Genomic DNA, 15,785 nt, shown 5'->3' with positions numbered 1-15,785 from the left:
TTGTGACACTTAATTCCAATTTGCATAATAAATTTGAATGCGGTGTATAATGTACAGTATGATATATTCATTTTGAGATTTGCTAAACATTACTTTTAACTGTGTTTTTAAAGTATTTAGATGAAGGGACATTACATGTAAAAAATAGAAGAAATGCATAATTAAAGAGACAGTATCAGTGATATATATATCCAATATGGACCTATAATGTAAAAAATTCATGAATCACAACCTAAATTTTCATCTGTCTGATACACAAAGCTATTATATAACTATAATAGCCATGCAAAGATCCTATATTAATGCTTGGTCTGAAACACATTATATATATATATATATATATATATATATATATATATATATATATATATATATTATTCTTTTAAAATAATTTCGATCAAATCAAGTCCATTTTCACTCACAATGGGGCTTTTACCAGAGTAAGCACTAAAACTCCACAGGGAAAAAATGAAACTTTGAAGGCAAGATTTGGATCTCTCTCACACACACACACACACACACACACACACACACACACACACACACACACACACACACACACACACACACACACACACACACACACACACACACACACACACACACACACACACACACACACACACACACACACACACACACACACACACAGAGAGAGAGAGAGTAGAGATGTTGTCAGAGCCATGATAGACTCTGTCTGCCCCTCTGAGGGACTGGGCATTGTGGGTAATATGACATTATTAGAATGTATCCAGCATCAGGAATACATTACATCGCCCGAAGACCATGAGAGAAGCAATTACGCAGTAAATAGAGTCTGTCAGCAATCATCAGTCCTGCACAGACAACCGGCAAAGAACCGCAATTAGACATTTAGCCGCTTTCAATCGACAGCGCAAACTGACATCAAGCCTCATCGGAGAGACACAGCACACGAGCTGAAGGGGGTAGTTAGCGCCTTAAACAGGTCATGATTAGTCTGCTCAGATCCATGATACCATCAATTCAATCTTTATGGAAAGCATTGTTTCAAATTACGGTGGGCGGGATCCAAACGGCGAGGATGCATTACAACAGACAGCAGCAGAACAGAGCAGAATCTCAATGAAAATCCTATGAAGACGATGGCTCTTGTCCAATCACTAATCAGCTGCTTACGTACACAGCATTTTAATGCACTGCTGCCACGCTCTTCATTAAAACCCTCCAGACACGAAACGATGCTGCACAAATCCTCGCATCCAGGACCATTACATACATCCATACATTCACTTTCATTCCCCCTTTTCTCAAACCACTTTCCCTCTACAATTCCCAAATTGTAAACCAAAATAAAACATATAAAAGAAAGAGAAACATCATTAATTTTGCATGGGCCGCAGCAGGGATTGAGCTGTATCCCCAATCTTATTAGGGCAGCAACTGTCGGAAAAGAGGCCGAGCGTTTGTCACCCATTGGCAAATCTAGAGGCTTTTTTCCTAACGTGATCTTACATACAATACCTACAAAATACTCCAATCTGATTAGGATCTGTCAAGGTCAGTCTTATGTTTACTTCAGGAAAAAGGAAAATGAAAACTCCCTGTGGTGGATCACTGTCAGGTCACCGGTGTTATTATTCTCAGTTAAAACTCAGACCATGTTTTCATTAACTGAAATCAAGTTGAAATTAAATTAAATACTGGATGATGAAAAACTTTAATGGCTGAGATTTAAATTTCTTTAGTAATGGCATAACCTTTCACAGGCGAGTGTGTTGGTTTGTTGGTTTATTAACTCAATAATACAGGTTTTAAACTATGGAAACTTTTTAATATCATGTTAGCTGACGCCTTCATCTTGTTGTATTGTGTTAGTTTAGCAATTATAATGTTTGGGTCTACATAACAGCTCGTAACATTTGTTAGTTAATCATAACTACGGTTGCAGATACACAGGCCATGTTTATCGGGTCGCAAGTGGACGACGCTAAATACAGGAGTAAATGGGTCTAAAACGTTTTGAGCTCGTCCACTTTCGACACTTCCAGAGGGAGTTGAAAACACATTCGACCGGATTGCTTTCGTAGTGTAAACGCTCATGTGATCGAATGTGTTCAAACAGCCACAGGAGACCGTCTTCTCTCTGTCTACTGATCTAATGAGTAACATTATGGGAAGAGCTCGAGCCAGACGGGATTTAAACTTTGTCAGCTAAAGACCCAAGTTTGGTTTGAAGATGAAAAATGTACCAAGCACAATGTTCTCTCTCCATTCCTGATTTCTAACACACACTCACAGCGTTCGGCTGGTCTTGTGTCTGTCAGAGCAGAAACTAAAGTAGATTCTCTCCGTGTGTTTTTCCGTGTCTCCGGACGCGTTCATTTGTAAATTACACAAGCTTATTTTGTCAATTAGATCGAAAGAACTGAAAAAGCCCATACATTTACTCTCCCATAAACCCTTCCTCGAAGAAATCAGGACAGAAGGGATTGAAAGTGGACAAAAGAGACGGATTAAAACACCAGATTGTAAACGGGAACACATCTGAACACCAGGAGTAAACAGGGCCACGGTCAACATGCTCTCCAATGTTCTAAGGATTTTTGCACTCGTTTTAATGTTTTGCTGCTAAACGATTTGAAGTGTCATTTATATCTGTAACACAGAGGGCAAAGTTTAATATTTAGAGTTAAAGATTTGAACAATCCCCTAACACTAAGGAAGCTCAAAAGTAATAGTGATTTTTAGTGGCATCTGAGCGACTGTATGTTGCAGACATCCGTCAGCTCTGCTGTTGACCTTGAAAATGTTGTGCATTTGGATACAGGTTATCAGCATCTATGCAAGAACACGATAATCCTAGTGTTAGGGAGTACAACACAGCGGGTTAAGAAATGAAAAGAGACAAAGTGGCAATAAAAAGCATGTAATCGCTTTTGTCCATGTCCACAATGCAAACATTCCCAACCCCACCGCTGAAATCGCATCAGGGTAAATATTCCAGCACACAGGGCGTGATAATGAATGATAGAGCGCTGGACCCCTGACAGCCGATTTACATGCCGTGACAATTCAGTCCTTTCTACATTATTCATGTCCACCCGATGACAACAGCCAAACCTCCCCTGGAAAACAGAGGAGAGAGGACTATACCAGCAATCCTGCAAACTATTCAAAGCAATTTACAGTAAAAGGCGTGCGTGACTTTAGATGAAGCCGTGTTCCAGTTAAGAGCATCATAACTATGCCGCGCACATACGAAATTACACAATGGCCACGTGGGAAAGCCACACGCCTCTATAATATCTATTCACACAGGCGTCAGTAATTGCCTCCGGCGGATAATAAGGATATTTTACGCTGAGGAATTTGGACAGACGTTGAATAGTCGATAGCGTGATTAAGAGCGACTGAATGGATTCTTTTTGTGTGCTGATCCGCAGTGAGTTTGCTTTAGTATGCCGAGCCACACCGAGGAAGAGTGTGACTGAACGACGCTGGATCTGAGGAGGAGAGACTGCAGTGCTCTTGTGTACCTGTATGCATTTCTTACACACAACCAAGGATTCAACAGGGAAATGAAAGATTCTCTGAGCCAACATGACACACTTTTCATTTATTTGCGCTTGTCTGAAGGGTTCTGTCAGTCAGACAGTGCAAAGACACAGTTCTGATGCACTTACCCTTCGTCAATCGACCGGTCGTTAAACGTCCAGCGAATCACGGGTACCGGGTATCCCTTCATGACGCATGGCAACAGCACGCTCTCCCCGACAACCTTCACAACAGCAACCGGGCCTTGGAGAGTCTCTAGCTTTTCTTCAACACCCGAATCTGCGAAGATACAAACACACACACGGGATTGTACAAACACCTATCAAGTAAATTCCCAATTCAACCAATCAATAAAATGATAATAGTAGGCCTATATTAATGATTGTTTTACTTCATAATACTAATAATTTATAATTGCTACTATTTTTTATATTGTTAGTGTAAGTGTACAATGTTGCTGTTTGAGCATAAAAGAGATTACAAAGCTCAAAGTCTCCACTCCAAAGAGAGATATTTTATTTAACAGAATCCACTTTCCAAGAACTATAACGAACGGCTCGTTTGGACTACAACACGATTTCTCCGAATCTTATCAAGTCATCATGTTACTCGTTTAAATAACCCCAAATAACAGTTTAAATAACAGTGTTGTTTGACCTTCCTAGGGCAGATGAACTTAAGAGTGGCTAAAATTTATTTTGAACATTAAAACCCAAACGTTTATCTGTGTGCGCTGCATAATTTATGGAGAACAGCTTGTTTTCTGTTGCTTTTGTAAGACTGTTACACCACTCCTAGGAAAATTAGCCATGGTTTTGTGATCTATTACTGTTTGTTTACTCTCTGCACCTGGAAAACAACACAAGTCCACACCATGATGACTAAAAGCTTAGTATTTCCAACTAAAGCAAGCCGGTATTTGACACTGGTAAGCGTATCCATTGCAGATTGGTGCGAGTGGCCATAGACGGTGTGATGGATTTAAAAATAAATAAATAGTAAACTGTATTTTAAATAATTCTAATAACTAACATTTATTTTCCTTGCAGGAATTACATTTATTTGCTTTTGAAACCTAAATGTTTCCAAACACTTTGGTCAAAGTCAGTCAGTGTGTGTTAGTGAATCATGTCGGAATATAACAAAAGGGGAAATGAAACTAGACATATCTAAATATATAAACTAAACAAAGTAACAAAGTAATCAAGAAATCCAGAGTTTGCTTTGAAGGGTTTGTTGAATTATGCATATGAAGAACCAATCATATTATAGGAAAATTATGTAATGTATTATGTCACCATGCTCTTATTCTATAAAAACTGTTGAATTCTTTTTGCTGGTGGGATTCTCTCTGAAACTGAAATTGGCCTGAGATCCTCCGGCCGTTACAATCACACCACATTGCCTGTTTGGCATCTGTACCTGCGGACACCTGTAGTTCAGCCTCCTCTGTGGTTTTCGGCGGTCCCAGAGCATCTATTGTGCAGCGGTAGAGTCCAGCGTCGGTCTGGGAGGCGTTGCTGATGACCAGAGCTCCACTGGGAAGCTGTATTACTCTGGCGTCCAGTTCCACGGGCCGACCGTCCCTCTCCCAGCGTGTGAACGGGACGAGCTCCTCCGTCACCTCGCAGCTCAGCATCTCAGAGCCGCCCATGCGCACAGATACGCCCTCCGGCTGACTGAGGAACCGCGGAAGTCCTGCGAGAACGGATGAGATGCGTTACATTACTACAGTAAAGCTCATTTAATCTCTACAGTGATGGAATGAAAAAATTGAAGCAAGAACAATTCAAACAACGAACCCTGAGGAGCTACAGATGGAGATTAGATGCGTTGCTAACTCTGGAGAAATTAAGTAAATAACACTAATGGTCTCGTCATACCAATTACCAAATAGACTTAGGAGACGAGCAGGCATTAAGCATGTTTGAACAGCACAGCGGAGGGTCTGTTTGCTATCATATTCCACTCGTTTTATTAATACTCTGATTAATGCGTCCAAATTAATTAAAGAGGAAAATTTCAATGTAGAGGAATGAATTTGTATCCGAATTTCAATCATCTGTTTAACCCACCAACTTGTTAATTTAATTTAAACACAATTTATTCAAACCTCTAAAATAAGAAAGAAATGAATAGTGTTAAAAGAAAAATTATATTCATTGACCCTCAAGCTTATTAGGTGAGGTTAAAACTGAAAGAAAGCAGCATTAATATTCATGACTGAAGCAAGGATTTGCATATTAAAACAAAACTAGAAAACCGCTAATCAAACCTGCATAACACACAATGTTAAAAAAAAAAAACACAATACTAAAAAAATTTACATTTATGTATTCCAATATTTAAAAAAAAAAAAAAAAATACACACACAAAAAGTTTTAGACTTTTTTTTGATGATAACAGACAAATAAACACTCAATGCTAAATATTAATGTTAATAAGTGATTTAAATGTTAAAAAATACATATTCATATAACTACACAGACAACTTTCAAATTGTGATATTTTTGCTTTTTTTTACTTTATTTTCTAAATGACGAGGGTTAGAATTTTTTTGCAAACGAACAAAAATCAAATCAACAAATACTCATTTAAGCAAAAGAGTGTGCTAAATGTTTAACATTTGATTTAAAAGGAAAAACAAAACTCTTTGTGCCATTAATTGCTTTGAAACTCGCTAAATAATCAACATCAAAAGATTACACAAATAAACAGTTCAGAATCACCACTGAGAATTCATAAGAGACTCATCAAGAAGATGAACGTGAAACTGTTATTTCTCTCTTTAATCTCACGGCATGAAGTTTGTGGAAGATCTTAGTTCACTGTACAGACCGCAGTCTCTCTAACAGCGGAGTGTGTGTGAGCCGAGAGCGTCTCTGCCATCCTAATGTTCTCCTGGCCTGTTTATGTGCTTGATGTAGGACTTGATGTGGTCTAGAAGCACTAGAGCGGTGTGTGTGTGCTGAGAGGTCTGTAAATTAGCCCCAGTCTACGACCCGAATCAGAGACATACCTGTACACACACACACAGCGCTTTTAACAGGACAAAATCTCAGAGCTTCGATGCAACAGGCCGGAAGACACGGTTAGCCGTCACTAGCAGAAACCTGAAGATGTGCGACTACATCAGGACTCAAGCTGGGCAAATAAGGCCAGAACGATGTGCATTTGGGGGGCAGAGCTTCTGTGTGTAAACAGTTTACGAAGCCTGTCAGAGAGAATCTCCATGTGTAAACGTGCAGTTAACATATGCAAACATACATTCAGACTATACAAACACAAATACTCTGTCTGGACTGTGCGTCTGAGCATGATAAGCCACCATCTTAAACGCACAAATCACACACACTGACAAACTCTACCAAAACACACACAAAAACACATGCATTCAATCATATGCACGCACAAGACCAAACAAACTAGTTTGTGAAGTAAAGCATGACTAGAATACTAAACTTGGGATTAGCACTTTGATCAAATTCATTACACTAAGTTTTTATCTTCAGCTTTCAGAAAAGCCACTCAGAACACCTTAAACACTTTTTACTCCTGGTGTTGAGATGTGTTTTAGTAGATCGGATCATGAGTAGACAAGGGAGACACATTCCCGTTTACTCCTGGTGTTTTAATCCGTCTCTTTTGTCCACTTTCAACCACTTCTGTCCTGATTTCTTCGAGGGGAGGGTCTATGGGTGGGTAAATGTATGGCCTTTTTCAGTTCTTTCGATCTAATTGACAAAATAAGCTTGTGTAATTTACATATGAACATGACCGACGGAAAAACACAGAGAGCATCAGCTTTAGTTTCTGCTCTGACAGACACAAGACCAGCCAAACGCTGTGAGTGTGTGTTAGAAATCAGGAATGGAGAGAGAACATTGTGCTTGATATGTTTTTCATCTTCAAACCAAACTTGGGTCTTCAGCCGATAAAGTTTAAATCCTGTCTGGCTCGAGCTCTTCCCATAATGTTACTCATTAGATCAGTAGACAGAGAGAAGACGGTCTCCTGTGGCTGTTTGAACACATTCGATCACATGAGCGTTTACACTACGAAAGCAATCCGGTCGAATGTGTTTTCAACTCCCTCTGGAAGTGTCGAAAGTGGACGAGCTCAAAACGTTTTAGACCCATTTACACCTGTATTTAGCGTCGTCCACTTGTGATCCGATCAACCAAAACACATCTTAATACCAGGAGTAAAGTTGCAGGACCGGAGTTGCGTCCCAATTTGCACACTTGCCGCACTACCCTATGCCGTTTTGTAGTACAAATAGTGCCAGTAGTTTGCTCACACCGAAAATGCCAAAAGGAAAAACTGCACTTTAAATACCCGGATGATGCACTTATTTAACCGGAAAAACCCAAGAGTGTAATAATGGACACTTCATACACTCAATAAGTGCATGGCATATAGTGCATCATTTGGGACACAACTCTTGAAACTCCCAAGAAACTACCCAGAAGACCCCAGCAACAGCTTATCAACATGCACAAACAACATAGTGGTGGCTAGTTTTGCACAGCCTACACACACAGTCCCAATCCAGGACATTCATTCATTCATTCACACAGAATCTCACTGAAAATCAAATACTTGCTCTGTCAGGCTGCTGGTTTCTAGAGAAGGAACATGTAAAACTCCCAGCACACCACAGGCACAAAACACACACACACTCACTCAAAGAGTAGAGATGCCAGTGTATCTGCCACAAAGACGAGCTGCCGGCAGGCCACATGCAAGGTAAACATGATATGTGTGTGTGTATGTTTGTGCAAGCGTGTAGCTCGAGCAAATAATGCAGTGTGTGATCCGTCCACATGCTGAACGCAGCGAGTGTATCTCACTGCATCGTCCCTGATGTGATGGAGAGACACCAGAGAGGAATCATTAAACACAGCTTGGAGTCGTCTACAGCCTGAAGGCAGACAAACTCTCTCTCTCACTCTCTCACACACACACACACACACACACACACACACACACACACACACACACACACAAGCTCCGAGGCCAGTTCATATTTCTCTGACTGGAACGTACGGATCTGTTCTGTGCTTTCACTCTGAGTTATGAATGAACAACTGCTGTTTTTAAGGTCTTTACACACTTTCTAAGGACTAAGAGCTTTACAACATTATCACACACTAGACATAGATCAATATAGCAATTTCAATGTAATGATATGATCACCTCGAAGACCAAACATTTAGAATTTTTTAAACTTGCAACCAGTGTTAATCTTATCAATATAATTACTGACGAAATGTTTGATAATGAAGGTTTTTTTGATTTTGTCAATGAAGATGACAAAAAAATGCCATCATGAAGATTAAATGATTTTAAATTAAATATACTGCTGATGAAAATATTTTGAGGAAAAAAATAATGAGTAATTAACAACATAATAAAAATGCTTCTTGAAAAAATCTAGTAAATTCAATCATCATCAGCCACAACAATTTTTATTAACATTGTTATTTCTGTTTTATAGATATGTTTTAGTATTTATAAATTTGTTTTCTCACTCATTTCTTGTCATCTAAAATGTTATTTTCATTGACTAAATTAAAATTGACTTTTTTTTTTACAAATATACTATAATCAGACTTAAATTTTAATTTAAGAATAAAATTTGCTATTTTTTAAATGAACTATAAGTTGACTAAGATTGACAAAAAAACCCACTATAATTAGACAAATTAAAAAATTTCAGATTTGATTAATAAAAATTAAGACTAATATAAAAAATGACTATAATAGAACAAAAATCTGACAATCTGTCAAAAAAAAAAAAGACCACCGCACTCCAATATAGATTCGTTGTCCAATGAAATTTCAGACTGCCATGTCCAGTTGTGCTTTTCTAAACCCGATTTGCTGTTTCCCCTCGAGTGTCACACTGAACCCGCCCAATGTCCTGTTGCTCCTTGCTGTCACTATATAAACTAGTGCTTGTTGATTTAAAGTGCAGCACCTGATAATAACACTGTTCTCGGGTGATCGGATCATGGACAGTCAGTTGAGACAGACTTCAGTTCACTCCTGGTAATAAACAGCATCTCAGATGCTTCTCCTGAGAACACTAGACATCTCCTACACCAGTCTGTCACTGCATGGCGATGCTCTCGGTAGGCTTGTGCATGTGCATTTATGGATGCATCTCACAAACACTCATTTTGCTACGGTCAAATAGACCAACACCAAAGTTCAGGCACTTCTTATCCTTTACGCTAAGGAGAGAATCCAATGTGACTTTGAAGGGACCAAGCAAACTCACTGCAAAAAATGAGTTCCTTACTTAATATTTTGACTTGTTTCCAGTCCAATTATCTAAAGATTCTTACATCAAGATGTAAAATGTCATAAGATAGTATGTCTTGTTTTCTGGGGGAAAAAATCTAAATGAAGTGAGTTTTTCTTAAACCAATTATCTATTATTCTGCCAATCCCCCAGAAAACAAGACATAATATGCCATTTTACTACTTTAGTGCATGCATATTGATTATTTGGACTGGAAACAAGACAAAAATACTGAGTAAGAAAAGCATTTTTCATGTATTTATGACTATTATGCATATTATGATTTTGTATTTCTGCTTAGCTAGCGTCAACTGGGCATAAACCACAAGGCAAATGCTGTAATTCTGTTTACTTTGTTTACAATCTGTTTAAAAGTATCATCTTATAAGTTATTAGATAGAACTGTTAAACTAATGAAGAGTGGGCGATGTGTGCTCAGGCTCTGGCTTTCTCAGCGTGTCAAAATAAAAGTCCTGCACCACAACCAGAGCGGAGGTATGTAAGTGAATCACTCCGGCCGACTGTGACGTCACACGCATACCCCCTGTTATTAAATTAGTTATATATATATATATATATATATCATTTCATATCCTCTACTTGGTGTGAAAGCCGCCATAGAAGAACAATTTTCGGTTCCCAAAAGAACCTTTCAGTGAACATCTAGTGTGATCTTAGTGTGAAGAATATTTAAAGAACTTTTTTCCACTATAAAGAACCTTTTGTGGAGTGGAATGAACCATCGACTCAAATAAAGAAATGCTAAGAATGTGAACACCTCCTCAGTTCTGTCCATTTGTGATCGGATTCCCAGAGCTGAAATGTTTAAAGACACATCATGCAAGTTTGAAAAATGTCACATTAGATATCCCACCCTCAAAAAAGTCCATTGAGTCCAGAAAACCTGCATGCCAGCAGCTTTCCAAACACTGGTGAGGTCTCCTGTGCATCTCACGTCCCCCCCTGAGCAAACACACAGAAAAAGCTCCTCTATTCATCCGTGGATTTCATCTGCCCTCCACAAACATTTGCTCCTCCGGTTCCCTCACACTTCCCCCACTGACCGCCTCACGTCCACACGCTCCAAGAGCAACACGAGACCTCACACACGCGTAAACAGAGCAGGCGCTAACAGGACACTCGCGAGACCACACAGGGTCCCATTCAGACGCGGGACAACACACACAGCTTTCAGTGTGACGGATGGCCTGATGGTACTGAAACTGCAAAGTCGTTTGGACAAATTAAGACCCGACTCCTGATTTACATGTAAAATAAGCCAATATTTTGAAAGGAACAGTTCATCCATAATCAAAACGTCACCAAACATCAGACTTCTGGGCAACACAACAGGAGATGATGTGGAGAATCTGAGAAGTGAGGTACTATGAAGCTTCATTTGACAAAGATTCATATCCCACATGAATTATATTTCAGTTTTATACAACATCAAGCCTACTTGCGTACAGCAATATAAACTGTGATGTTACAAAAGCGTAATTTGTATTATTGCACAGGTCTATAAAGTTATAGGATATATACATAGTCTCCAACTTTATAGACATCATACAGTGAAGTAAAGTGATACATACTTCATAGCAAACCTCAACTTCATATAAGGTATGTCCAACTTTATCCACATACATACAGTATACTCATATTATTTAGCAAATCTCAACTGCTTGATTGCTTATATGATTGCGAGATGTAAACAATATTATCGCCCGGCTCTAATCTGCTATAAGGCATAACATCATGATTTTCTGTAAAGCTGCTTTGAAACCATGTGTAATGTGAAAGGCTTTATATAAATAAATGTGACCTGTCTACAACAGCTTCATGTGCTTTAAGTAATTTTTCACTGATTGCTTTTCACTGCAGCTATAATATCATTTGCATATGAGAATATACAATCAGTAAGTTAAAATATGCATGTGCAAATTTGGGCCTGTTCCTCACATAGTTTTCTTATGATTCAGACGTCTTTGAATGTTTTCGATAGTAATTATATGCATTCATCATATGGAAAATTAAATTAAATTCACATTTATTTGTATAGCGCTTTTCACAATACACATCGTTTCAAAGCAGCTTTACAGAAAGTGCATATTACAATTTAAAGTGATCTACAACTGTCTAAGTTATGTATTTCAGAAAAATACACAAATCACAGTTAGCTAAAAATGTATTAATTTAAACAATGTAATAATTTAAGGCAGAAACAATGAGCTCATTAAAGTAATGAATAGCTCGGAGATTCAGCAAAACATCCCGTGATCTAGAGCGAACAAATAAGGGCGACTAAATTACACCGTTTTCTTTCTTGAATTTCTGATCCTAAATTAAGTGTAAATGTGAGACTTAGAAATGCAGTCAGATGCTGAACTTCACACGACAGATATGAAACAATAAATGTGGCAGTAATGGAAATATTTGCGAGCCCTAAAGCTAAAAACACAGGGAAAGGTGTGAAAAGCATCAGGGACACACCGCCGGAGCGTAATGAGCCCGAGGACGGAGACGCTCTGGCAAATGAGCGGCTCCAATCGATACGTGTGCTTCACTAATGTAAAATCAATCACAGGAGAGGAAGAGACCCTCAACACACAAACAAAGAGGAGCTGCCATAGTTAATGGAGGAAACGCTTGAATATAAATGACTGTGCCACTGCGACAGCTGTCACTATGGCAACACAAACATCTGGAGCACATGTGTGGGAAAATCATTCAACATTTGACGCATTGAGGTTTTTTTTTATTTATTCAAACACACAATGTGCTTTCATTTACATCTAGAGGACTTCTCAAACATGCTGGTTTCTTTGTATTGGAAGAATAAACTTCTACTGCTAGAAACGTAACTACATTTTCAGTAGTTTAACAGAAGCTCGCTGTTTCCAAAGCACTGAAGATTCACAGGCTTCTTTGCATCTTTATAGCAAATGCTTATTTATGCTTATTTGTGTGTGTGTGTGTGTGCTATATAGGTTTAAATTAAAATTAAAAACAATTAAAGTGACTGCATTTCTGAGCGAGTCATTGATTCATAAATACAATGATAACACTGACTATGTTTACATGTGCACCAATAATGGGATTATTTCTAATAATCAGAGTAAGGTCTTAATCGCGGTATGATGTTTACAAGACACGAGCAGAGCTTTTCACTCCAGTTTACATGCAATTATCATTATTCTGATTATTCTCTAATAGGCATGGTAATACCTCACTCAGAAAGGCATAAAGTATGATTTTAATCAAATTCAAAATACATTTTTATGGACATATTGGATATTATTCGGTGCTGTGATGAACATCTCAATGCCGGGTTTGCCTATACGTTACGAGTTTAGCAAGAGAAAACTTCATAAATACATCACAAAGTTCATTCATGAAGAAACGAACACATGCACACTTTGGTCAGAGCGGTAATAATGCGACTAAGGTGTTTATATGACTGTTAATTGTGATTCAAATCGGTGTAGTTTTACTACGACTGTGAGCTGATTAGTCGATCGAAATAGTTTACAAAGGTACTGTAAAGTTTAAAATCGCAATAGTGCCAAAATCTCAGTATAATCGATCGCATTATGAGGGTGCATGTAAATGCATTCAAAAACAGATTCATTCAGGAACATTACAAGTGACTGAGAATGAATCATTGAATCATTCACTAAACTGATTTTTAAAAGACAATTATTTTAAAATTCAAATTGGTAAACAAAAGAGCTAATACAACAAAGCTGGAAATATACTGACGAACTGCTGCATTTAATGAAATATTGATATAAATAAAAATTTCTATAATATAAAAGTTTGATGCAAAAAGCTTATGAACTTGAATTTTGTTTGAAGTTTGAGAGTCAAAAAAACTGCTCTGATTAAAAATGTATAGAGCACTACACTTCTTTTTCAGAAAAGAAGCTTGATTGTAGTAGCCCGGCATGGTTTCCGATTCAAAGCATCTTCCCTCACACTCTCTCTGCTTTTAACATTCAGTCTCATTATCTGCAAGTAAGAGGAACACCGGCACGCCATCAGAGCTCCGATTTTAGACCTCAGTGTATTTACTGCAAATCCTTTCTTCTAAAATAGGGCAGAAATGTTCAAAGATGTAAATATATGCATCTGAAATTACCCATGGCCATCTGTAAACAACTCCTAAAGGCAAACGAACAAGTGAGCCGCAAAGTTTAACACGTGAGCCGGCAATCATGTGTTAATCTTTAATATTTTAGTGGTTGCGTAATGACCGCAGTGTAATGACATATATGCTGTGTTTACAGAACGCATTAATGGAGTCACAGAGCCGGCCGTGGAATTAATTCACTGCCCGTGTTAATGGGGAAAGCAGCGAGCGGTTTTAATGCAGAAAGCAGAGGTGTTCGCTTTAAAAAGGTCCAGATGCATTAGCTAAACCAGTGGAAGTATAGCGTGTAGCTGTAGCCACTCAGGGACGAGTTTAGGTTTTTACCCTTAAAAAGCAGAGCGCCTTAATGAATGCAGAAAGAACAGACGTAAAAGGGGCCATTTCATTAAATAATGAATTTTCTTTCACCTTTGAGTTTGATGTACTAGGTAGACATGAACTGCAAAACTCCCTGTCCAGTCCAACCAGACCATAAGTGCTTGTTTAATATTCAGCGATTTTGCTACCTTGATGAAAGTTGGAGAGCAAAAGTTAGTCAATATAAAGGCGATTTAAAGGGATAGTTCACCAAAAATTTTGTTTTGTCATCATTTACTCACCCTACTAAATATAGTATGTCAATTGCAACCGACAACTGTTTGATTACCAACATTCTTCAAAATATCTTCTTTTGTGTTCAACATTCGGAGATCGACTACTTCTGACTGACAAAATTCCAGCCACCGGAAACACTAACTGATAAAGTGAGTCGTACAAAACCTTTCTTTTTAGTAAACTCTGTGTACACAAACAATGTTCTCAATGCTGGAGTTCATGTGTAGAGCCCCTGGTGATACTGAGAGCACAGTTTCATGTTGTGTCGAGCCTTCTTAGTGTTTTAAAAATAGCGATTTTGATGCAATCACTGTAGTGCCCCATTCACTCACATTCAAAAGGCATTTTGACCAAAAATGAAAATACGGTCAATCTTAAAAGTGGCGTTTCCTTTCTAATTATGCTTTTACACGAATGCTTGACTCGGGTAGATTAACAAAAAGAGCCTAGGTTGCATTTTGCCGAGAGTTACCCTTTAAGTCTTAAAGGTACAGTACAAAAAAACAGCCTTTGGAATTACAACAGAGTGGAAAATGATCAAACTTAAACTTAATTATGACTATGGCACAAGAAACCTTGCCTAACATTGTAAATCTAATTTTTTTTTTAAACCTCGTAAAAATAACAAATATTAAAGAAAATTATTATAAATAAAATAAGCATTGTAAACATTAAACATTGAAATATATCAAATTGTTTATAAAATAAAGTTGATAAGGATAAACCATCAAAGTGCAGAATATGACCCCTTTAAATTTGTCTGGGTAAGGATCCAAGTAAAACATCTCTTTTAGATTATCATATCCTGAATAACACAGCAAAATAAGCAGGACGGGCCAGAATTAAAACGATAAGATGCATAATATCTGCAGCAGAGTCTGAAGGAGAATCATTAAAGTGGAGACACAGCAGGGAGTCAAGGACGACGGAGAACATGAGGTGGAGAGATCATCCAGTCATCATTAAACTCCATGATGGAAGGCCAGATCTTAGGAAAGGTCACGCTCATCTCCAGGCGACTACACAGGGGTCAGTCAGATCGGCGTAGAGATGAGCAGTTTAATGGAAACTCAGCGTCTGCGAGAGCAGCGGCCGCTAGCTCATGTTCAGCTCTGATTGACGTGCGCTGAGACGAGATCATGAACGCTAAAGGTCAGACATGTCCGCTTCAACTGGAAGATGATGCATTTCTGA

The 15,785-nt window shown here is 38.3% G+C and overlaps 1 protein-coding gene across 1 annotated transcript in view; it reads right to left on the bottom strand.

Moving 5' to 3' along the window:
* neo1b (neogenin 1b) overlaps positions 1-15,785 on the bottom strand; it is a 128,315-nt gene that overhangs the window by 63,106 nt on the left and 49,424 nt on the right. The window contains exons 3-4 of the mRNA XM_081356789.1: positions 4,960-5,235; positions 3,666-3,816 (exon numbers count right to left, since the gene is read on the bottom strand). Of these exons, the coding sequence (XP_081212915.1) occupies positions 3,666-3,816; positions 4,960-5,235 (427 nt within the window). The remainder of the gene's footprint in view (positions 1-3,665; positions 3,817-4,959; positions 5,236-15,785) is intronic.

This window comes from Scardinius erythrophthalmus (assembly GCF_964197995.2).
Source record: "Scardinius erythrophthalmus genome assembly, chromosome: 24".
Classification (NCBI taxonomy): domain Eukaryota; kingdom Metazoa; phylum Chordata; class Actinopteri; order Cypriniformes; family Leuciscidae; genus Scardinius; species Scardinius erythrophthalmus.
The sequence above is the reverse complement of the archived record's forward strand: the minus strand, read 5'-3'. Positions and strand labels throughout refer to the sequence as shown.